The sequence below is a fragment of the Monodon monoceros genome, unplaced genomic scaffold (genome assembly GCF_005190385.1).
Source record: "Monodon monoceros isolate NGI ecotype Baffin Bay Population unplaced genomic scaffold, NGI_Narwhal_1 Super_Scaffold_10, whole genome shotgun sequence".
Taxonomy (NCBI): domain Eukaryota; kingdom Metazoa; phylum Chordata; class Mammalia; order Artiodactyla; family Monodontidae; genus Monodon; species Monodon monoceros.
This window is the reverse complement of record NW_021703766.1, coordinates 9964316-9987335: the sequence shown is the minus strand read 5'-3', so window position 1 is coordinate 9987335 and position 23020 is coordinate 9964316. Positions and strand designations below refer to the sequence as shown.

Genomic DNA, 23020 nt, shown 5'->3' with positions numbered 1-23020 from the left:
ACCGGAAGCCCCATGAAGACAGGGAGCTTGCTGGTTTTCACTATTCAGCACCGTGGACAGAGCCTGGCACACACCCCAACTTCCACAAATATGAGTTGTTGATTGACTTACGGAGCAACTATTATGTGGCTGGCAATGGGCCAAGCACCACATCTGCCACCTCACTTCATTCTTAGCACAAAGAAACATGCTAGCTCCACTTTATTTTATTTTTTTTAACTTTTAAAAAATATTTATTTAATTTATTTATTTTTATTATTTTTTGGTTGCTCCAGGTCTTAGTTGCAGCATATGCTGGATCTTCGTTGCAGCTTGCGGGATCCTTAGTTGCAGCATGCAGACTTCTTAGTTGCAGCATGAGGACTTCTTAGTTGTGGCAGGCATGTGGGATCTAGTTCCCCGACCAGGGATCGAACCCGGGCCCCCTGCATTGGGAGTGCGGAGCCTTACCTACTGGACCACCAGGGAAGTCCCGCTAGCTCCACTTTACAAAGGAGAAAGCTGAGGCTCAGAGAAGTTGAGCAAGGTGGTTAGACTGACTGTGATGTTCTCTGCTGGCACCACCAGCCAGGTTCTTAGCTGTCTGCGGCTTTGTGAAACTCTCAGAGTTGGACTCAGGAGGATACATCCACCTCCCAGGCTTCTGCCCTATTTATTTCTACTCCCAGAGCTCTCTGTTCCTGATTCTGGCAGTAAACAGTATGACAGAGGAAGGAAAAGGGATTGACAGTTTGGTCCCTGACAGGTTACACTATTTTACTTTGTCTTCTCACCATTTAGAATCTCTGCTGAAGGAGTGGACATTGTTTTGGATTGCCTCTGTGGGGACAACACTGGAAAAGGTCTCAGCCTTCTCAAACCACTGGGAACCTACATTTTATATGGTGAGCGCTAAACAGAAGCTGGGGACATGGTTGGCGACAGGCAGCACCGCAACGCACGTGTGCTTACAAGGGGCTCTGAAAAATGAGATGTGTTGATATGCTGGCGTAATGAGATGGGGATGGTGTTAATATTTTAATATTTTCTATAGTATCGCTACTGTTCTCAATTATAAAAGTGCCTACTGCCCTATTATCCCATGAGCATTTCTCATTCTAAAAGAAATAAAGCAAGGCCAAGCCAAGGTAGTGACAAGATGGGACTCGACCCACAGAAGGTGGCACAGGTGGAAAATACTAATAGCTTCAAAGGAAGTTACAAAAATGAAGCAATAAAACACCCATAAGAGGATGGAGAAGAGTGGCTAGGATGTGGTGGTTTTAAAAGGGAGGATCTTCACTATTGGAGATGAAGTTGCAAGGTACAGAATCTCCTTCCTCTAAACTACTCCTGTATGTCCCAATCAAGACAGAAGCCCTGGATGGATAGAGCCCATGTCTGCCTCTAATTCACTTATATGCTCTTGGGTTTGGGAGGATTCATGAGAGACATCTGGGAGCAGGTTTTCTCCAGCAGAATGAGACCCCGGAGACTCCTCTCCCCCCTCTTCTCTTTGTCATAGGCAGGTAAACCAATTTAAACATTAGTCTCTGCAAAGAAAAAAGCGTATCTGAAGCCAGATGTCACATCCCAAAGCCAAATGATCTTGGAGTTCTCCAATGCTTGAGATTTTTGGCACTCTGTCCCATGGAAGTAGAGTAGAAAATTGAGCCTTAGTTCTGCATAACTCAGAAAAAAATACTCATTTCCCTACTATTAGCTGAGAAGCTTATAAAACAGATATCTGAGAGGTATAAGTAGTCAAGCATCATTTTGTCATCATCAGATCATGGTGACAGAGAAGGAAGAAACTTTCATTGCTGGAGTATTCTGGCATTATGAGTAGTGGTCATGTATTTGAAAGTCTTTAGCAGTGGATGCAGTTTTTAAATTATTACTATTGATAAGAGAAGCTATAAAGGTCAGTGTAGGGATATTGGCTATGACTAACACGTGAGTCAAATACAGATGAGCATTTTACCCATCCTTATTCATTTACTGGTTCTATTTTTGCCCCAGTTCCATGATGTCATTTTGGTGTACACAACTTGATCATATCACGAGTATCTAATTTATTACATCAATTACTTGACTACTAAGTAATCAAAACCTAGTGCTGTGAAGCTTGTACCCTGTAAAAGTCACCCCATAAAACGAGAAGCAGTGATTAACTGGCTACTAGTTTACCAAGGCCAAAGAACTAAGTTTAAGACATACATTGTTTTTTCATTTAACGGTTCTCTGAGAGGAACTTACTCCCAAATCTGTGGGGGGAAGGCAGAAAAGTCGCTGAAAAGGCACCACCAGGGTATAGTATCTCTTAACCCCCACCCAACCCAGAACCACAGAAAGGGGTTTTTCCTTTCTGTGAGAGCATGTTAGGGAATCTTTCCTAACTCGACTTCCTGTCTTAACTCTGAATATTGCTTGTTCCCATCAGCAAGGCTCCGTTTCCCACACCATTGGTCTCAAGTGGTTTTCACCTTTCTGCCCAGACCTCTTTGGAGCTTACACATGGGTCACACCATTTCCTTGGCTTGTGAACCTATTTTCACCCTCATCTGCTCCTCTGTACCCCATCTTTCCATCCATCTAAATTCTAATTCAGCCCCACCTCTCTCCACTACTTAAATGCCCAGCCAAGGTCAGCTCCCCAAGCCCCTCACTTGCCGAGGAATCAAATTCAAGCCATAAAGTAATCTCACAAAGGAGTTCATTTCTCAGTCTCAGAGACATTTTGGCAACTCATCATTTTATTAGAATGTTGGCTTAAATCACATTTTTGCCACGTGACCTATTGTCCAATGTTATGAAATAGTCACCTTGAGAAATGTTACTTCCTCTCTGATCCAGTGATACTTAGTTAAAATTAAGTCAACTCGACACCAACCACCCCCCCCCCCCAATTCCCTTATTTTTCCAAGGCTGACCTAAATTTCTTTTCAAGTTCTTGACAGTTCTGGGCCAGACAACTGCCATTCTTCCATGCAAAGCAAGAGATGTTGATTTTCGTTAGCTTGATTTGGGAATCTTCCACTTGCAGGTTCATCCAACATGGTGACTGGAGAGACCAAGAGCTTCTTTAGCTTTGCAAAATCAGTAAGTATCCATGCACGTCTAAAGTATGCTGGTGGTGTGGTGCTTGGCATGTTGTAAGCTCTTCCATCTAAGGACATGGACCGAATAGCCTAAATCTTGTTTGTCCTTCATCTGCATCATTCATTTGCAAGAAAGCCTGCATTCTCAACCTGCTCACCACACATGGACAGGACTGTGACTTGGGCCACTTTTGTCCAAATGAAGCAGAGAAATGAGAGTGCCCGAGAAACTCCAGAAAACTGTATTTTGATTTCAACAGAGATTGTTTAAGTGTTGGTATTTTTAATCACTGGTCAAGAATAAACTTAGCATTCGTGCACTTTACTTGGTCCACGGAGAGACCAGCCTTTCAGTTTGGCCACTTTCTGACCGGGTCTCTAGGGCTACTTGAGATTTCTCTGTAGCCCCATCCTACTGGCTTGGAGAGACAATAGGACTCGACACTTTTCACAAGCTCCTGGGGTGATTTTTTGACACAGGCAAGTGTGTGAACCACTAGCTTACGTGCTCATGCTCTGAACACAGTGGTTATTGTGTCTGCAGTTGTGAAGCTGCATCCCTGGGCACTCACCCCACCATGAACCTCCTCAGGTCTACATTCCCACCTGGAGCCACACTTACTAGAATTAAACTAATCTGGGCTTGAACTTCCATGTTTACGCCTGTCCCACCACAGGGGCCGCCGTGTCCCATCAGAGCTTGCCTTTGTCCTCCCTCCTCTTAGCCTCCTTAGCAGCCACTGATGGATTCACTCACTTTGCAAGCATCTTCTGAGCACCTACTACTCGTGGTGCTGTGCCAGGCACCAGGATACCACAGCAAATGAGACAGATGCATTTGAGGCCCTCGGGACTCTTGCGTTCTAATGAAGGAGATGATGGAATAAGTAACACATATTAATAAGATGATTGTAAATAGTCCTAAAGTCTCTGAAAGGGATGAAAGCAGGGTGCTGAAGTAGAATACAGAAGAATGGGGTGGAAGCATGGTGAATGGGGTGGAAGCATGTTGAATAGGGTGGTCAGACAAAGCCAGGGAAAGGGGTTTAGAATTTACTCTTTGTGGCACTGTGGGATATTCATATGCCCCCAAAGTGCCAACACTGGCTGCCAAAGGCTTCATCTCCAGACACTCCCTGATTCCGGAATGATTAGTACTCCCTGCCCTGTGAGACTAGAATTAAAGGGCCTCGGTTTGCACTTGAGCTTTAAAGTTCAGGTCAAGGTTATCGCAACTTCGGGATGAACAGGGGAGCAAGAATGGAGTCTAGTGAAGGATGATGCTGTCTGGAGCGCGTCCCCTGACGACAGGCTTTGTGTCACTCGCAGCTGTTTTGTTGCTGTGGCTGCAATTAACACGATGCTGACGGCCTGCTGTAGGGAACCAAATTGGTCCCAAATTACACACGATTGTCAGAAGTGTTTTCCCTTTCTCCCCTACGTGCACAATCACAACACAGAGCGTTAATGTAATGACTGCCGTGTGCCCACGTTCAGTGAAGGTGCTCGTGGAAACAGCCAAGATGGAGGGGAAGATTCTCCTGCTGAAAGCAAGGGTGCTGATTATAGCTGGGGGTCAGGAATGAAGACTGTTCCCTCTCAGAGGCCGGCTTCAATGTCAGTTGTTCAGTTAGAAGCAAACTGAAGGCAGGGCATGCTGAGGAGTGGGGTGATGACTTTGTTCTGGAAGGTTCTAGAAAGGCATTTTCTTCTATACATTGGAGAAAGGCTTAGAAATTAAAGGCATATTTGGAAGCATACAGGAATTTCTCACTCAGCCATCTTAATGGTGTCCCCCCTTAAAACTCTTACGGGGAGCTTGTGTTCACATGCCATTTGCTTTTAGATCCTAACGATGACGATAATAGCAAATGAAGTCAACATTTCGAGAGCAGTCTGACTCCAAATCCAGAGCTCTTACTCGCTCGATCCAAGATATCTCTCCAACTTAAGGTGATAAAAATATTTCATATTTATAGAGCACGTACTACGCACCAGACACTGAGCTAAGTACTTCGTATGTATCAACACATTTATTCCCCATGACGACCCCATGAGGTACAGTAGGGAAACTGAACACAGAGAGGTTAAGTGATTTGCTTAAAGTTGCACAGCTTGCGAGTGACAGAACTGGGATTCAAAACCAGGCATTCAGCTCCAGAACACAAACACAACTGAGCAGCAACTGTAGCTTCGGCAAGCATTCATTTCACAAACGCTTTGTGGAAGTGCTGCACATACACTGTGAATCAAGTTACTAATCATTTCTCTACCTTTGCTTTTGTGGCAAGCAGCCCACGGCCAAATACGTATCTCTCCTAGAGCTGGACCCCAGGCCCTTGGGGAGCGTATTTTGGTAAAAAATGTTGTGCATGAACCTTGTCCCTGTTTACAACCTGTCTTTCTTACACTTATTTTACAACAATCTGATTTCCCCACTTAAAAAAACAAGACATTTTACTTTTTTGAGTTTCCTCAATCCTGGAAGGAGGCAGGATGTAAAAGAAACACACCGATAACATAACTATTATAGATGTTCCTAAGTGTCCATCACACTTCTCTTTGCCTTCTATATTAAACGTTTTGATCTCTTAGCACCCTCTAGAAGCTGGACCTTTGAATTTCTAAATTCTAACCAGCACCAGAAGAAACACAATTAAATCAGAACAAAGCAGCTGGATCACCATTTCTGTAGTTTGTTAATGGATTACCTACTTATTTTCATGTCTGGAGTGGGAGATGAAAGACGGAAATAAGGGAGCCATATGTGCCAGGTGTGGGTATCCCACTTAGGACTTTAGCACTAGTGACATCTGGGGCTGGATAATTCTGTTTCGAGGACCTGTCCTATGTATTGTAGGAGAGTTAGCAACATCCCTGGCTTCTTCCCACTAGATGCCAGCTGATTCCCCCCTTGAGTTATAACAAAAAACATCCCCAAACATTTACCAAATGTCCCTGGGGGGTAAAACCGTCCCCAGTTGAGAACCATCAATTTAGTTCCAACACTGTGGCTTCATCGCTCCGATATGCTGTTCCTTCTTCCTATATTACGCTTCCTTCCTCTTCCTTATCTGATGCATTCTGCCTCACCTCTCCAGCCTTGCTGTTGTTCCCCCAAGGAAAGCTGCTCGTGCAGGCAGAGGCATCACTCCCACCACGTCCCCCCACCCCTCCCCGCTCCCTTCACCAGCCCTATCACCACCACCGCCATCCACCCAGCCAAGCGCTTTACGCTAAATTCTCCCAGGAAACCTCGGAGGCAGCATCCTGCCAGTGTATGTTGCTGAGAAAAATGAAGCACAGAGAATAACAGGGAGCAAATTGTAGAGTCAGGATCCAACTCCAGGTCTGATGGTCCCAACCGTGTGACTTAACATTCTGATCACATGTGGTCTAGCAGTTGTTTTTGTAAAGGGCTGTGTCCCACCTACATCCTGGTCTCTTCTGGGAAGCATCACTGTGCACCTGTAGCAGTGCTCAGCCAAAGAGGTGCTGACAGAAACACACCAGCAAGAGCTACCTCCTGGGCAGCTGGAATCCACCCAAGTGCAGCCCCATTGTCTCCCTGCAATGCTACAAACATGGCCTGGCATTGATTCCTTGTAACCCACACCTTCTCTCTTTCCAGTGGTGGCAGGTTGAGAAGGTGAACCCCATCAAGCTATACGAAGAGAACAAAGTCATTGCTGGGTTTTCCCTTCTAAACCTGCTCTTCAAACAGGGCCGTGCTGGCCTCATTCGAGGAGTGGTGGACAAACTCATTGGGCTCTACAACCAGAAAAAAGTCAAGCCCGTGGTGGACTCCCTGTGGGCCCTGGAGGAGGTAAGGATGATGTTTCCCCAGCAAATAATCTCTGTCTTTTTAGTCAGCTTTGGTCAGCCAGATCCGCTCTTTTATTAAGTGATTTTTCTCCAGGTTCGTTTGCTTTAAGTGAGGGTCCTAAAAGCCATTGTCCTGTAGTATAGAGTGCTTTGGATGCAAGAAATACTTTTAAGTTTCATAGTGGTTCTCAAATCACGTGTGTCAACATGCCATTCATGCCACGAACCCTTCCCGGGTAGGTCACCAAATCTTGATGGGTGTGTACGATTCACCTTGGTTACAAGAGAGCGTGTACATTGTGCAGCATCAGTTATAGCCTCACCATGTGAGTGTGTGAGATCAAGGCCAGGGCGGACAATGGTTCAGAGCTGAAATGATTTGTGTGCCAAGCCCCGATGCTTGGAGCCCCTTCCAGACCTTGTTAGCTGCCACCCAGGGCACTGTAATTATTAATGAATTGTTGGATCTAGTGTTTGACTGAGTCTTTTTATTAACTGATCTGCCAAAAGTTCTAGTATTTGAAAGCATTCCTTGATCACAAAAAAAAATTAAGAGCCCCTCGTGTCACCTTTAAGAATACTGAAGTGTGAACTGACCATATTGGTTCAGGGGAGATGTGCTAGGAAGAGGCAGCATCTAGAAAATTCTTCAAGACAAGGGAAGTTTTGGACATTTGGGAAGCCAGTCACGGTAGCTGCCCGTGAGGAGAAAATGAAGAAATGTGGTCTAGGTTTCAAGAGGCATTCCACTAAGAAATCTTCTAGGTCAGGATGTCATGACCTTGGCTTCAGGGAGCCATGAAGCCCCTGAGAAAGATGTGGGAGTGTGTTTTTTGCTCGTTTGGCTGGTTTTTGCATTTTGCATGGGTGAGTGTCTTACAGTACAAGTACATTTTTGTACTTTGGGGAGTCACAGACACCTTTGAAAAACTTAACAAAAATAAAATTCCATGGAACAGATAGTAGCTGTCATCCTGGCAAGAAAGCTGGTGTTATTTGCTTAATGGACTAGGTTGGGCAAAATCTAATGGCTTTCCTAAGCACAGAAATCCCCCCCTAAAAAGCTTTGTGGGAGTCACCATGTAATCAGAGGGGCCTGGTCCCGGATCCATGGATCAGGCCTATATATGCCTCTCTGATACTGCAATATCATGAATGATACTTTAAAAACCCGACCACTAAAACCCCTTGTTTCTTATGGTAAAAGAAATACATGCTTATTATAGGAAATTTCTAAATTAGCCAAAAACATAAGGAGAAAATAAACTGCAAGTCCACATTCCAGAGATAGATAACATTGTTAATATTTTGGTTTGCTTCCTTCCAGTCTTTTTTCTACAGCATATGCTCACTGTAATTCAATGTGTTACTAAATCAAATCAGATAATCATACATTCCTTCTGTTGTGTAATTTCTAAGATGGTTAACCTATCGTTATACTTGGGTCAAAATGTTTTAATTTAATGGATCAAATGTTTTAATTCAGTGGGTCAAACATCCATATGGTATTCACTATGGTATGTCAGTGGAATAGACAAGGGCTGAACTGCAGTGGCTGGGTCTCAGAGGTCAGGGAGGAGAGAAAATTTGAGCTACTTGAGACCAGGGCTAAGAGATTAACTTGACCATGGAGGAAAGAAGGGGACTTAAGCTCACTGCCCAAAAGGGACCCAATGAATCTGGTAGCATTTAAGTGAGGGTTGAAATCGAAGAGGGGTCTGGTTGGCCCAGTGGGTCCTTGGTTTAGTACTGGAAATCATTCCTTGGTTATAATGCAATTGAATCACCAAGTATGGACTGAATATCTATTACATGCCCAACCATGTGCAGGCGTTGGGGGTACAGTGGCAAATAGATGGCCAAGATCCCTGAGCTTCAAGGAGCTCACTTTCAGAGGGGTGGGGAGGGGCAGAAAATACTCAAGTGAACTAAAAATAAGTAGGGTATTCTCCAATTGCAGTAAGTTCTGAAAGGAGGTAAATTAGGGTATATGTTGGCGAGTAAGTGGAGAGGGGAGACAGTTTCCACAGAGCAATATTTTTCAACCTTTTTTTCATTATTGCTCCCTAAGGAGCTTTTTTAGACTTTTTTTTTCTTAATCAACCACCTCTATGAAATTTTAGTACCATAGATACACCAGCCATCTACCTACCTATCTATCATCCATCTGTTTATGTCCTGTATGTGTATTTGTGCTTTACATACATTAAAAGAGTAAGATTTTTAAAAATCCTCCAAGAATCCATTTTTACCCCTTTGGGGGTGGCCTTGCTCCCACTGAGAATGCATGCTGTAGAGTGGCTTTCGATAAGGAAGGCTAGGTGTTGTTTGAACTGGGACATGAAATAGGAAAAAACTGGAAGAAGAGTATGCAAGGCAGAGAGACCCTCAAAAGCAAAGCGACAAGGGAAGATAGATGTTTAGCAGCATCTCTGGTCTCTACCCAGGAGATGCCTGCAGCACCTCCCACTGCCAGCTGTGACAACATAAAATGTTTCCAGACATTGTCAAATGTCCCCCAGGTGGGATGGGGACAGAGGCAGAATTTTCCCTAGTTGAAAACCACTGCTTTAAAAGAAGCCATATCGGTTAAGACAGTCACCAGGAAAACAAAGGAAGTATAGGTCACTAGCCATTCACAAAGGAGAGAAAGAAGACTGCTGCCATGTTGGCCAACAAAAGCACCCACAGCCACTCATCAGTAACACCCACCAACTTTCTGATGGTTCTCTTCTGTAATGTTTACAGACATCTTTTTAGAGCTGCCGGTGGGCCAAGCTTAGCCGTTTATCAAGCCCACGCAGCTCCTCTGGGCTTGAAGAGAATAGAGCATGCTTATTACTTGCAAACCTCCAAAGGAGGACTATAATGATTTTCCCCCCTCCCCTTTGGTAAATGATTTCACAAAATTGCTTCTCAGGCCAGCTCTATAACTTCATCTATGGAATAGAAAGACCATAGGGATTAAAAGAAATTTTTCTTGGGCTCTCTGGGAATTCAGACTAGAAGATTTAATAATATCAGAGATGATTAGAGTTTCTTTTCAGCCATCTATCTTTGACTTTATTGTAAATGTAATACAAAGAGTGAGTGATATGCTGCAGCCTCCAGATACTAAACGTGCAACTGGTTTGCTCCAGATACTAAATGTGCAATTGTACATAAAGTTGGAAAAACAGTTCAGAGGTGGGAAAGGGACAAAAAATACTTACATCTGTCAACCAAGCAGCAGACACATTACTGAGCACCTGCTATGTGCTTGTACTATGTTAGGATGTCAAGTCTACAGAAGGGATAGGTCACTTGTTCCCTGACCCTTGCATTTATGATTTTGTTTCAGAGACAACACTAAGACCTAGAAACAATTAGAGAAGAACTTCGTTTTCAATCATGGGGTGTTTGTTTCAAGTGTGACTGGATTTGAAAACAAGAGAGAATGATGTTAAGGAAGACTGAATGTTCAGAGATGGTTTTGAGAATGAGATGGGTCTTGGTTGAGATTAGCAGGATATAAATTCTTAGGATGATGTTGCAGTTAAAAAACAAGGTATTATCAGGAGGGACAGTGTGAACAAAATCAGAGAAGCAGGAGTGAGTATAAGGTACATGGGGTAGAGAGGTCTGGAAAAAAAGCAGAGGAACAGGAACAAAGGAAGAGAGGAGAAAAGGCTGGTTCAGTCAATGGAGTCAAATCTCGGGGGCCTTCACTGCCAGGCAGAGGAGTGTGAGTTGACATTCTGGGTGAGGGGATTGCTATTAGAGACTGTGGCCTAAGGAATATGACACCCTTTGATTTCCCAATTCCCAGAAGCCCATCCTAGTCCCAAGTATGTCGCTAGAAAGATACACACCTGAACTATCCAGTTGTGGCCTCTGATCAAAAGTGCCTTTACCTGTCTGCTGTTTAATAGTGCACAGAGGGCTCTGTTATGAGCTGAACTGTGTCCCCTCTCAAACTCAAATGTTGAAGCCCTAACCCCCAATACCACAGAATCTGACTATATTTAGAGATAGGGCCTTGAAAGAAATAATTAAGTTAAAATGAGCCCTTTGGGCAGCCCTTATCCAATCTGATTGGTGTCCTTATAAGAAGAGAGATTAGGACAAAAAGAGGCACCAGGGATGTTTGCATAAAGACCATGTGAGGACACAGTGAAAAGAGGGCCATCTGCAAGCCCAGGAGAGAGCCCCAGAATGAAACCAACCTCACTGACACCTTGATCTTGGATGTCTAGCCTACAGGATTGTGAGAAAATAAATTTCTGTTATTTAAGCCTTCCAGTCTGTGGTATTTCATTATGGCAGCCCTAGCAAATGGATACAGGGCTGCAGAGAGATCTTGGCAATTTTGAAATATTCTATTAAAGATATTTTACAACATAATTTACATAAAAGTCTGTGGTTACACTCTCCAATTATGGTACCATTAGCCACATGTGGCTATTCAAATTTAATTAAGATTAAGTCAAATCAAAAATTCAGTTCCTTGGGTATACTAGCCACATTTCAAGTGGTCAGTAGCTGCATGTGGCTAGTGGCTGCCATATTGGACCATGCAGAGATGGAAGAATGTTCCCATCACTGCAGAAATTCTCCTAGAGCTGGTCTATGAGATGATGTCATCCTTCTGTTTGAAGGTAAATTTGTCTCCCCAGCAATCTGGCATGATTACCTTTAGTAAATTACGTTAATTGTGCCCTTCCTTGTACACTTCTCTTTGCCTTGGCTGTAGTGAAGTTCACTGACCAAATGCAGTCACTTATTTGATTTAAGTGCTCCAATCCCTCATTATGTGTCCCCCACATTTTTCCTTTCATGTTAACAGTTGTGGCTTAATTATAATGTGTCTTTCATTCTATGACATCACAAAACCTATACAGAGATGGGTCTGCCTAAAAGAATAAATTAAGGAAAAATAATGTGGTGCTGAGCTTGATAGGGACCCTTATCTGACACAGAGCAAGAGGCTGACTGGATAAAAGGCAGATTAATGTTGAACGGGGAGGGTGGGATGACTCAAGAGAGAAGGATGGGTGGAGGTGTGATTTTCAGTTTTAAAGAAGCCACAGGCTTCACCTCCAACACCAGACTGAAAAGAAAGGATGAAGCCAAGCATCTGAAACATATACCCAAACCAAAACTAAGAGGCAAAGACTCGAGGAGAAACCGTGGAAAGTCCCACTTAATTATGGCAGTTGGCGACTGGCTCGTGGAGACCTTTTTTAAAGATTTAAAAGCTCCTGCAGGGGCAGAGTTGGGGATAGGGAGAGTACTTAGAAGCATCATCCAGAAGTGGGCAATGTATTTTGTATCATGTGTACTTTGGTTTGGTGGGTGGACGGGGGGCAGGCAAGAGGTCATTGAAGACTTTCAGACCTGGGTAGGCAAGCCCCAGACAAAAGTGGGGGAAGTGAATGGGAGGGAATGAGCAAATGTGAGTCATTGGGAAGGATGAAAATTGGATAGAAAGGACAAAGGAGATGCAAGATGACCAATGGTCTTTCGACCTGGGAAACCAGGAATGGGGGTACCAACAGTGTGATTTGAGTTAGCAGTGACTGAAGCTGCCGCGAAAAAATTGATGAGCTCAGATGTGATTTTGGTTTAAGATGATGGTAGAACGTGCAAGTGATGTCCACAGTCAAGTAAAACCCACCATCACATGGAGGTGAGAGATGAAGGCTGGATAATTACAACTACTGCTGCTACTGACATTTCTAGAGGATTTACGCATGACAGGCATTGTTCTAAATGTTTTGCATGTATTAACTTATTTAAACTCTCCAACAATCCTAAGACCCAGCTACTATTACCCCCGTCTTACAGGTCACAAAAGTGAGGCTTTGGGGAAGCTATACTTGCCCAAAGCCCCTGCTTATAATTGAATTTAATGGAAATTTGAATCCCAGGGAAGTGTGATGCATAGAAGTTATTGAAAAAACATGGCTATGAATAAACTCAACTGGACAAAAGAAGGAGCAACATAATCATATTAGCAAACACTTAGCGTAGCCTGTTTATATGTGCCAAGTAGTTCTCCAAGCAAGCGCTTCCTATGAATTAACTCATTTAGTCCCCACAATAACCCCGAGGGGTGGGTACTGTTACTCTTCCTGAGATATAAATAAGGAAAGTAGACTTAGATGAAGTTAGCTGCCCAAGCTCACACAGCTGGTGCATTGCAAAGCTGGCATTCAGACCGTGGGCATTAACTTCTCCACTGTAGAAGGAAGAGGGTGAGGACAGAATCCTAGCATCCCCCACCATTCACACAGTAGGGAGAAGGTGAGGCGTCCCGGGCAGGGCAGTGGTAAAGGGACCACCATGACAGGTCTTAAAGTCAGGGACTGCGGACAAGTCAGGAAGTACGGAGCAGAAAAGCCTTTGAATTTGGCCCCGGGGTCATTGTTGACCTTTCAGAAAGCCTTTCAGTAGAATGACGAGGGCAGAAGTCTGAAGGCAGAGGGTCAGGAAGAGAATCATGGGTAGGACAGTCTGACAGAGAGCATAAGCCTCCTATTTGGCACTGAGCAGAAAAAAGGGCTGGCAAATAGCCAGGGGGTGCTGGGTCCAAAGAAGGGCTGTTTAGAAAGTAGGTTAGGGGTTGCCTAGGGCTGGGGGCATTTCTGTTCAGAGAGATAAAAATGTTCGAAAATTAATGACAGTTGTATACCTCTGTGACTACACTAAAAACCATTGTGCTGTGCACTTTAAATGAATGGATTGTATGGTATGCAAATTGTATCTCAATAAATTACACACACACACACAGAGGGAGAGAGAGGGAAGGGCTATTTAAGGATGGGATAAGGGGACATGGGAGATGGGAAAGAGGTACAGCTTGGGAAGTCAGATTGCTGGCCTCAGTCCTTACTAATATTCTAGCTGCATGGCCTTATAAAGCTGCACATTCTGCCTGGTCCATCCTCCCAGTTTTCAGATAAGGAAACTGAGGCTGCAGAAGTAACCACTATGTTTGCTTTATGTCCCTTTTGTTATTTTTTTTGCTGCATGTCCCCCTTTCAACATAATCACCCCCGGCTCGCGCACACATTCCCAGTTTCCCCGCACATTCTCCCAGCATGCCCTGCTCACGTGTTTTCTGCAATTCAGTCATGCCCCCAACCCTGCCATGCACCAGGGCTCAGTGTGCTCTAACTACCCAACAGATCAAGCACGATGAGTTCCAGCTCTGGGTCAGCGTATCCATCTGCGGCAGGCTGAATAATAGCGCCCTCAAGATACCCAAGTCCTAATCCCCAAAGTCTTCGAATATGTTACCTCATACAGCCAAAGGAACCTTGCAAATGTGATTAAATTAAGGACTTTACGATGAGGAGATTACCCTGGACTATGTGGTTGGGGCTGATGTAATCACAAGAGTCCTTACAAGAGTGTCAGGAGAGCTAGGGTCAGAGGAGATGTGGCAAAGGAAGCAGAAGGAAGGTGATGTGATGCAGGACCACAAGCCAAGGAATGCAGGTGGTCTCTAGAAGCCGGAAAGGACGAGGAAGCAGAAGCCTCTAGAAGGAAACAGTCCTGTGGACACCTTGATTTTAACCCACATAGGCCCATTTCAAGCTTCCGACCTGCAGAACTGTAAGAGTACATTTGCGATGTGTTAAGCTACTAAGTTTGTGGTACTTTGCCGGAGCAGCAATTGGAAATTAATATGCCATCCATTCAACAAGGAGCAACCAGACAATCACAGCAGTGGGAAATGAGCCCTGGAGGAGGGTAGCTGGATGGGGGTGTGACCCACCCAAGCATGCGCCACATCCCAGGGAAAGGCCTGGAAGCTGGAGAGAGATGGGGGTTGGAGCATCCAAGCCTCAACAAACATGGATGAGGCTGAACACAGAGTGATGGGGAGGCAGGAAGGCCGGCCCTGGGAGGAGGTGGGGTAGGTGGAAGCCCCTGCCCATTGCCCACTGTCCCCATCCCTCCGGCCGCAATGGACCATTGTGGCTCTTCAGAAACCTTAGTCTGTTGCCTCCTCACCTTTATCTGTGCTCTTATTTCCACCTCTCATGCCCTTCCCTCATCTTTGTCCTCCTGCAAAATTCCTGCCCATCTGCCAAGACGTAGGGACGGTGTTGACTCTTCTGCCATAACATCCCCGACATCCCCCAGTCTTGCCATGACGCCCACCCCTGGTTAGGAAGCCCTGCTTTCAGGTCCCAAGGGTTTGCCGCCCTCACTGACATGTTCACTGACAGTTACCTGTGAAAATGGAGAAGATAACTGTACCTTGCATCAGTTTGGAGGAACTAAAAGGTGCTGACCGGACAGAATGAACTGGCAAGCTGCTCTTACAGCGCATTGCAAATGTGTCCGCCACGGAGTTGAGGTCTTTGGGGTCAGGGACTCTTAGGCAAGGTACCAAGCAAGGAGAACACAGGATGCTCTGGGCAGAAGGTTCCCGGGGCCTCAGGACAGGTACTTCCGCTCCCTGTTAAGAGGTCTAGGAACTCAGCTCTGAATACACATCTGTTACGAAGAAAATGATCACTCTTGCTTTTACACCTGTCATTTGGCTGAAAACACATCACAAATCTGGGTTTCCTTGTGAGCCAGGGACAGGGTCAGTGCAGACTGCTCTTGGCTGTGTTTTCACATGACCCAGATGAGATTCTGCTGCTTCCAAAGGCTGGAAATGGACATGTCTGTTTGCTTCTGTTTGCCTTCCTAGGTATTGGAGGAATCACTTGATATGTCTTATTTGCACAGTGGCATCAGAAGGACTGTTTTCAAATATTTTCCGAGGTATCTGTCCTGATGTGTTCATCACGGATTCTGGCCTATTCGCTAGGCCAGAGAAGAGGGATAAATAACTCTCCTGCAGGCCAAGATCATTTGAATAGGAGAACATAATTTAAATCAGAGGACACATGAATAAAGGTCATATCCCGGCAGGGAAACACACTGTGGATGTTGCCTTCACTTTCACCTTCCAGAATCCATCCTACTTCCTGAGCACCCCTTTCATCCACTGAAAATGGAGCTACTACCACGTTCCCTGTTATTGCAAAGGATTTTATGTTTACTGTGCCATCACTTGAGCCGATATGTGCTGAACCCTTGCAAACTGTAAAGCTCTCTGCCAATATGTGGCGTATGATAACAGGCTAGAGCAGCTCCAATCAGGTGGGATAAGCTTTGGAACAGGAAGCAAACATACTGGGTTTCTTAACCCTCCCACTTCTTGGCTCTCTGGCCTATAACACTTCATTTCTCTGAGTCTCCTTTTCCTCGCCTATAAAATAGGAGCAACTGACCCTATTTCCCGGAACAGTTGTATATTTGTTCCTAGGGCTGACGTAACAAAGTAACCCAAACTGAATGGCTTTAAACAACAGACATTTATTGTCTCTCAGCTCCGGAGGCCAGAAGTCAGAAATCAAGGTGTCAACGGGGTTACTTTCTTCTTACGGTTGTTAGGGAGAATCTGTTCCAGGCCTCTCCCCCAGCTTCCAGTGGTTTGCTGGCCATCTTCAGCAATCCTTGGCTCACAGAAGCATCACTGTCTCTCTCTGCCTCCATTTTCACATGGTGTTGTGTGTGTGTGTGTGTGTGTGTGTGTGTGTGTGTGAGTGTGTGTGTGTGTGTGTGTGTGTGTGTGTCTGTCTCCAAATTTCCCCTTTCTCTAAGGACATCAGTCATATTGGATGGAGGCCCACCCTGCTCCAGTGTGAACTCAACTAACTTCAGTGACCCTATTTCCAAACAAGGTCACATTCTGTGGTTCTGGGGGTTAGGACTTCAATATATGAATTCGCAGGGGGCGGGAGAGGACAGGACACGATTCAGTCCATAACAAATGGCGAGTCAGATAAGATCAAAAGGGAAATATTTTGTGAGCTATAAGGGGCTGCAGAGACAAGATTTCCCATAAGGCTTCAAAGGGCAGGCTCCGGAATCGTTCAAGCCCTCCAATTATAGCTGTGAGTCCTTGGGAAAGGTACTTTGCTTCTTCTCTTCTTTCTCCATCTGTGAGATGGGATAACAGCAGCAGTGCCTCCTCTATGGGGTTGTTGTGAAAATGTCAGGGGCAATGTGGGGGGTGGGCATGACCGGGCCCATGGTAAAAGTCAGCCTCTGTCATCACTCTGAGGGGTGGGAGGGGTGGGCCCTGTCTTTCTATCCTCTGGCAGGTGAATGCCCCCAGGACCCATTTCCTCCCTGATTTGCTGCTGTGTGATGCAGGCAGGCAGGCTAACTGGGGTCTTATGCTTTCCTTCCTTCCTGAAGGCATCAGTAGGAGCTGCTTCATGGAACAGAAGCTCAGAGCAGCACAAACGATAAATACATGGCTGTTTGGATCCTCTGAGCCTCTGCCCATCTCATCTCGGATTTCTAAAAACTGTCAGCTGGTTTGGGGAGGCGCTGCCAGGCAAGTGCCGTGCTCTGGTTAGTCATTTAATAAACTCTAAATGAGCAGCTGTGGGTACTGGACAAGTGACAAAGTAGTAGTGGCAGCTGAAGGTTGCTGTTTACACTGAGCCAGGTGCTGTCCTGAGCACTTCACGGGCACTGGCTCCTCTAGATTCATAGCCATCCTGTCAGGAACCATTACTTCCCCATTTTACAGATGGGGAAACTGAGGCTTGGAGAGAGGGCTAAGTGGCTTTGTGGACGAGCTCACATAGCCAAGAAGTGGTGGGGTCGAACCTTGAGTCTCCGGCTGGCTCTCTCCTAAAGCTGAGCTCGTAACCAAGTCTCAGCCCCTCTGGGAACAGGGATGACTGTCCCAGGCCCTACACCCCGCTTGCCCCATCACCCTGATCGGAGGCATCCTGGGTCAGGAGGGAAGACCGGTGTTCGAAACCCCGGTGCCTCTGTCCCTAACTTCTGTGAGTGCAGACAGGTGACTCTGAATCACAAGCCTTAGTTTTCTGCCTCTGTAAAATGGGGCTGATGACCCTTGCTCTTCCTTCCATGTTAAAGTCTGGGGCAACCACGTGTCAGCTATAAACCGTGTGCTGTGTACAAATGTCTCAGAGTGGGCACTTAATACAATTTTCGTTTGTTTCTTCCTTTCCCTGTCTCTTCCCCAACGTGTGTCACTTTCATCACTCCCTGGCACACTCACACACATTGTCAAACAGCACTTGGGTGAGGATGGGGCCGTGGTGCGTCAGCTGACAGCCTCAGCTGTCAGATGCTCACCTCAGCCCTCTGGGGTGGGTTTTACTCAGGTGAGGAGAGCTGATCCTTCTCCAAGACATGGGACATAAAGGGCAGCACAAATTCCCTCGACTCCCAAGCCAGTACTTGAGTCTCACCTCCTCCCTCTCTGCCGGCCACAGTGGCTACAAATTATGAGCTAGTTGGGCTATTTTCATTGCACTCTTATTCTTGGCAAGTGAACACGTTCCAAACGATCATCTTTACCATCCAAGTCACTGTATCCAAGGCTGTGGTGGGAAGTGTAGAGGTGCGCTGCACCCACCCCCCATCAGCACAGCATTTTACTTGCCTTGTAGGAATCGAGCCCCACAGTAAACCCACAGAAAACCCACAGAGACAGGCAGGTCAGCTGTTATGCCCATTATACAGATTTTTAAAAAGAGGGACTGAGCAAGGTAATTTATACTAGGAGGTAGAACCAGGAATCCAAGCAAGGTTTCTTATTCTGGAGCTCATGTGTGTTTGTGAGTATGTGTGTTTGTACGTGTGCTTGTGAATATGTGTGTCTTTGTGTGTATGTGTGTATAGGTGTCTGTATATATGTGTGTGTTTGTGTGTCTACTGTGCTTATGTGTTTGTTTTGCCTCTTTCCCCAGCATTTTTTCTCACAAGTAAAAGATTAAATGATATAAATATCTTATGACCACAATATAAATTTAGAAAACAGAAAGAAAAAATAAAGATCACCCATAATTGTGCCACCCTAAACAGAACTACTGTTATTGCCTCAATGTACCCCATTCCTGGCTTTATTCCTATACATCTTCTCCCCTGCCACCCCTGACAGTTGTTAAGTGGCCCAGATTGGCTCCTGAGCCTGTGTGAGTGCGTTAGGAGTATATTATGATGCTTGTTTAAGGAGGGATGTGGAACCACAACAAAATGGAGGAAGTGTTTGCTTTGGAACATTGCGGGGTTAGGGCTTCAACACAGGAATTTTGCAGGGACACAAGCATTCAGTTCATAACACTCCCTAAATTCCCTAGAGAGACTCAGCTCATTCCTTCTTTTCTTTTCTTTCTAACTAATATAAAAACTGGGGGTAAAGAAGTGTGCTTCCAATAGTGTTTGGGCTGCCTATGGATTCTTTCCCTGACCTGTTTTTTATTTAACTTTTTTTTTCAATTTCCATGTAGTTGCACATAATAGTTTTTCAAAACCAGCTTGCATTTATTGAGCACCTACTATTTACCAAGCCCAGAGCTGGGCCCTGGAGGGACAGAAAAGCAAAGTACTCTCAAGGAGCACACCAGCTGGTGGTAGACATGTAAACAGACAATTAAAATATCATGTTGCAAGCTCATTAATGGGCGCACGTTCATAAGAAATACTGATGGCAAACGGCAGGAATTCAACTCTGCTTGAGCGTCCCTGTGGTTGTGAAAGACCCTTATAAACCACGCCCTCCCCATCATAGTTGTGGGCTTTACTTGTCCGCCCCGTTAGCAACTTGTAAGAGCGGAATGCTTGGGTGCTCTAAATTTTGAAGTACAATAATTTCCTGATGGTTAGAAAAAGAAAGGGAGCGTTCAATGTGTTGGCAGGTCTTCACTGTCTTTAGAGAAGAAAAAAACCTAAGGCAGGATCAGGACAGAAGAAGTAAGAGCTAAAAGGAGACACCTGAAGTTTTGCTCACTGTCCTTTGTTTTAGCCAAGATTCTAACTTTATTTTTTGTGTTTAAAAATTTGAGGGCTTCCCTAGTGGCGCAGTGGTTGGAAGTCCGCCTGCCGGTGCAGGGGGTACGGGTTCATGCCCCGGTCCGGGAGGATCCCGCGTGCCATGGAGCGGCTGTGCCTGTGGGCCATGTCCGCTGAGCCTGGTGTCCGGAGCCTGTTGCTCCGCGGCGGGAGGGGCCACAGCAGTGAGAGGCCCGCGTGCCGCAAAAAAAAAAAAAAAAAAAATTGACAAGGTTTCTTCAGCTCTTCCTTGGAGGATGCTTCTGAGAGCAAATATGGAATAGTCCCTGCCACACCCACTGCGATCATTTTTCTGTTTGGATCCATATTTTTTTAAATTTTATTATTTTTGGCTGCTCCAGGTCTTCGTTGCTGCACGCAGGCTTTCTCCAGTTGCGGCGAGAGGGGGCTACACTTCGTTGTGGTGCGCGGGCTTCTCATTGCGGTGGCTTCTCTTGTTGCGGAGCACGGGCTCTAGGCATGCGGGCTTCAGTAGTTGAAGTGCGCGGGCTCAGTAGTTGCAGTGCGTGGGCTCTGGAGCACAGGTTCAGTAGTTGTGGCACACGGGCTTAGTTGCTCTATGGCATGTGGGATCTTCCCGGACCAGGGATCGAACCTGTGTCCCCTGCGTTGGCAGGCAGACTCTTAACCACCGCCCCACCAGGGAAGTCCCTGGATCCTTTTTTTTTTTTTTTTTCTAACATCATTATTGGAGTATAATTGCTTTACAATGTTGTGTTAGTTTCTGTTGTACAACAAAGTGAATCAGTCATATGCATACATATATCTCCATATCCCCTCCCTCGGGAGTCTCTCTCCCACCCTCCCTATCCCACCCCTCTAGGTGGTCACAAAGCACCGAGCTGACCTCCCTGTGCTATGCGGCTGCTTCCCACTAGCTATCTATTTTACATTTGGTAGTGTATATATGTCCATGCCTCTCTCTCACTTCGTCCCAGCTTACCCTTCCCCCGCCCCGTGTCCTCAAGTCCATTCTCTACGTCTCTGCCTGGATCCATTTTCCTACTGCTTTTCTGCTCCTGGCTTCCACTTGGCTGCCATTTTTCAGTGTCCTCTGCTGCTTCATTATTTGTCCACAAGTTGACTCGCTTCTGTTTCTAGGCAGGCAGGCTTCCCCACATCATTATCCTCTGTTTACATCATTAGCTGCAATTTAGGTTTGCTGTGTGACAGGATCATCCTCAACGTGCTGCAAATATGACTCACTCGCTGTAACTTTCATCACCTATGTTTGTACTTCCTCTAAAGTGTTGATAAACTTATCACAGACCTGCAGTGTTAAGAAACATGCCTTTTAAAAAATAATCATAAAAATTGGTCAATAGCAGTGGCTTCTGCTTTTCTCACTGACATTCCGAGCGTTTTATTTGCTTTAGGAGGTTCAGGCTTAATATTTCCTTATTTGCTACAGGTTTAATTTTTCACTTTCCCTTGTCTGTGGTTTGAGTTTCTTCTCGCCATCGCTCTGTGGTGTTTGGATGGCTTGGCTCACATCAGGAATGTCCTTCCCCATCTTCTACCAACAATGAGTGCTGAATGAATGATTTTTCCCAGTTGTGCTAAACAGTAAACTTTTGAAAAAAAATGCAGTCTGCATTCACTCTTCAAAAAGTTTATTGATACCTACTCTGTGCAAGAGGATGTTGTAAGGTGAAGAAAAGAATGTCCCACTGTCTCATTTTCCAGAGTCGGGAGGGAGAGAGGTCTGATGTATAAACCCATCAATTCCAGTGCAGTGCAGTTCCCATAGGGGCAAAGCATGACCAGGTCTGAGGGGAACCAGGCAAGACTTCCTTCAAAGAGGAGGTCAGTCACACTTGACCTGCTTCCCCATCACGGGGCCCCTTCCTGCTTGTTACCGTTATCAGAAAAGGAGAGTCATGTGAGTGATGGACAGACGTCAACAGACTCTGAGGATGTCTTAGGCTGAGATCCCTTCAAAGCAGAGCCTGGGATACAGGCTTGGGTGCAAGAATTTATGTGAGAAATGATCCCAGGGAGGAAAAGTAAAAGAGATGGAGAACACTAACGACATGAAGAAAGGACTGTTATCAGAGGCAGCTATTGCTATGATGAGTGCTTTCTAACTGTTTAATTCCAAGAACCTGAGATGTTCCCATGGGAACCACTCTTAGCAGGAGGAAAGGGAGGGTGAGCTGGCAAGCTGGCTTGATAGGCAGAGGCAACACACGGGCATGGAAAGACACACTGGCCCTGTGACGTGGGTTCACATCCCACCTCCTCCACCACCAAGATGCGCGATCTTAGGCAAGTCACTGACTCTCGGAGCCTTCATCTCCTTACCTGCCTTAGTCACACTGGCTGTCAGTGGACTGCAGGAGAAGACACAGGTACGAGGCTCGATTCTTGGGAAGACTTGGGAAATGCATCTCAGAACCGTCTTCCTGGGAAACCAAAGAAGGACGCATTGTCATTGACTGTCACTACCCATTCGTCCAGGTGGCCCCACAGGTACCAAGTCCCCAGTGCACCAAGCTGTGCATGCATGAGGATGGGCTCCCCCGCTCACGCATCAAGGACACCGCAGGGTGAAGCCCAGGTACACGCAGGGCCCAAGGCACATGCAGGGTAGTCAACGCCTGCATGGTACAGGTCCCAGCAGCAGTAGCTAGAGAATGAAAGGGACCCAGAAGATTCCAAGTGCTGTGCAAGAGGGGGCCAATCCAACGGGTGTAAATTTCTTTAGCGAAATGAGATATAGAGACCTGGAAAGTGGTAGGTCCTGCAACAGGCAGCACAGAAAGCTCCCCAAGTGGAGGTACACACAGCGGTGCGCTGGGAAATGTTTAACAACTGGCCTTGGCAAAGAACGCCCTGATGGGTAGCATTTGCCGATTTCTGTGTTGTAAATACTCTCCATCAGGACCAGTATCAAGTTACCATCATGAGTGCACAGTTGGGAAGGGACACACACCATCAGCTGTCAGAGCTACCTTTTCTGGGACATGTCTCCTGGGGCCAAGTTCCCGGGGTTGGCCAATGATAGGATACTGCTTGGAGGGTGGATGCCCTCAGGAACCATCAGGCAGAGCACTCAGTTTTGCTGGTCTCCTGTGTGGAGAAGCCCTGGCTCCATGTCACCTTGCCCAGCTCGTGCAGGACAACTGGGGGAAACCATCTCAGAATATTTACTATGAGATGGTATAAAAAAAATCAATATCCAACGAACAAGGACCTACTGTATAGCACAGGGAACTATGCACAAT

The 23020-nt window shown here is 45.8% G+C and overlaps 1 protein-coding gene across 1 annotated transcript in view; it reads left to right on the top strand.

The window, feature by feature from the left end:
• Positions 1 to 23020, top strand: part of VAT1L (vesicle amine transport 1 like) — a 146712-nt gene that overhangs the window by 69628 nt on the left and 54064 nt on the right. The window contains exons 5-7 of the mRNA XM_029208434.1: positions 781 to 884; positions 3026 to 3081; positions 6712 to 6906. Of these exons, the coding sequence (XP_029064267.1) occupies positions 781 to 884; positions 3026 to 3081; positions 6712 to 6906 (355 nt within the window). The remainder of the gene's footprint in view (positions 1 to 780; positions 885 to 3025; positions 3082 to 6711; positions 6907 to 23020) is intronic.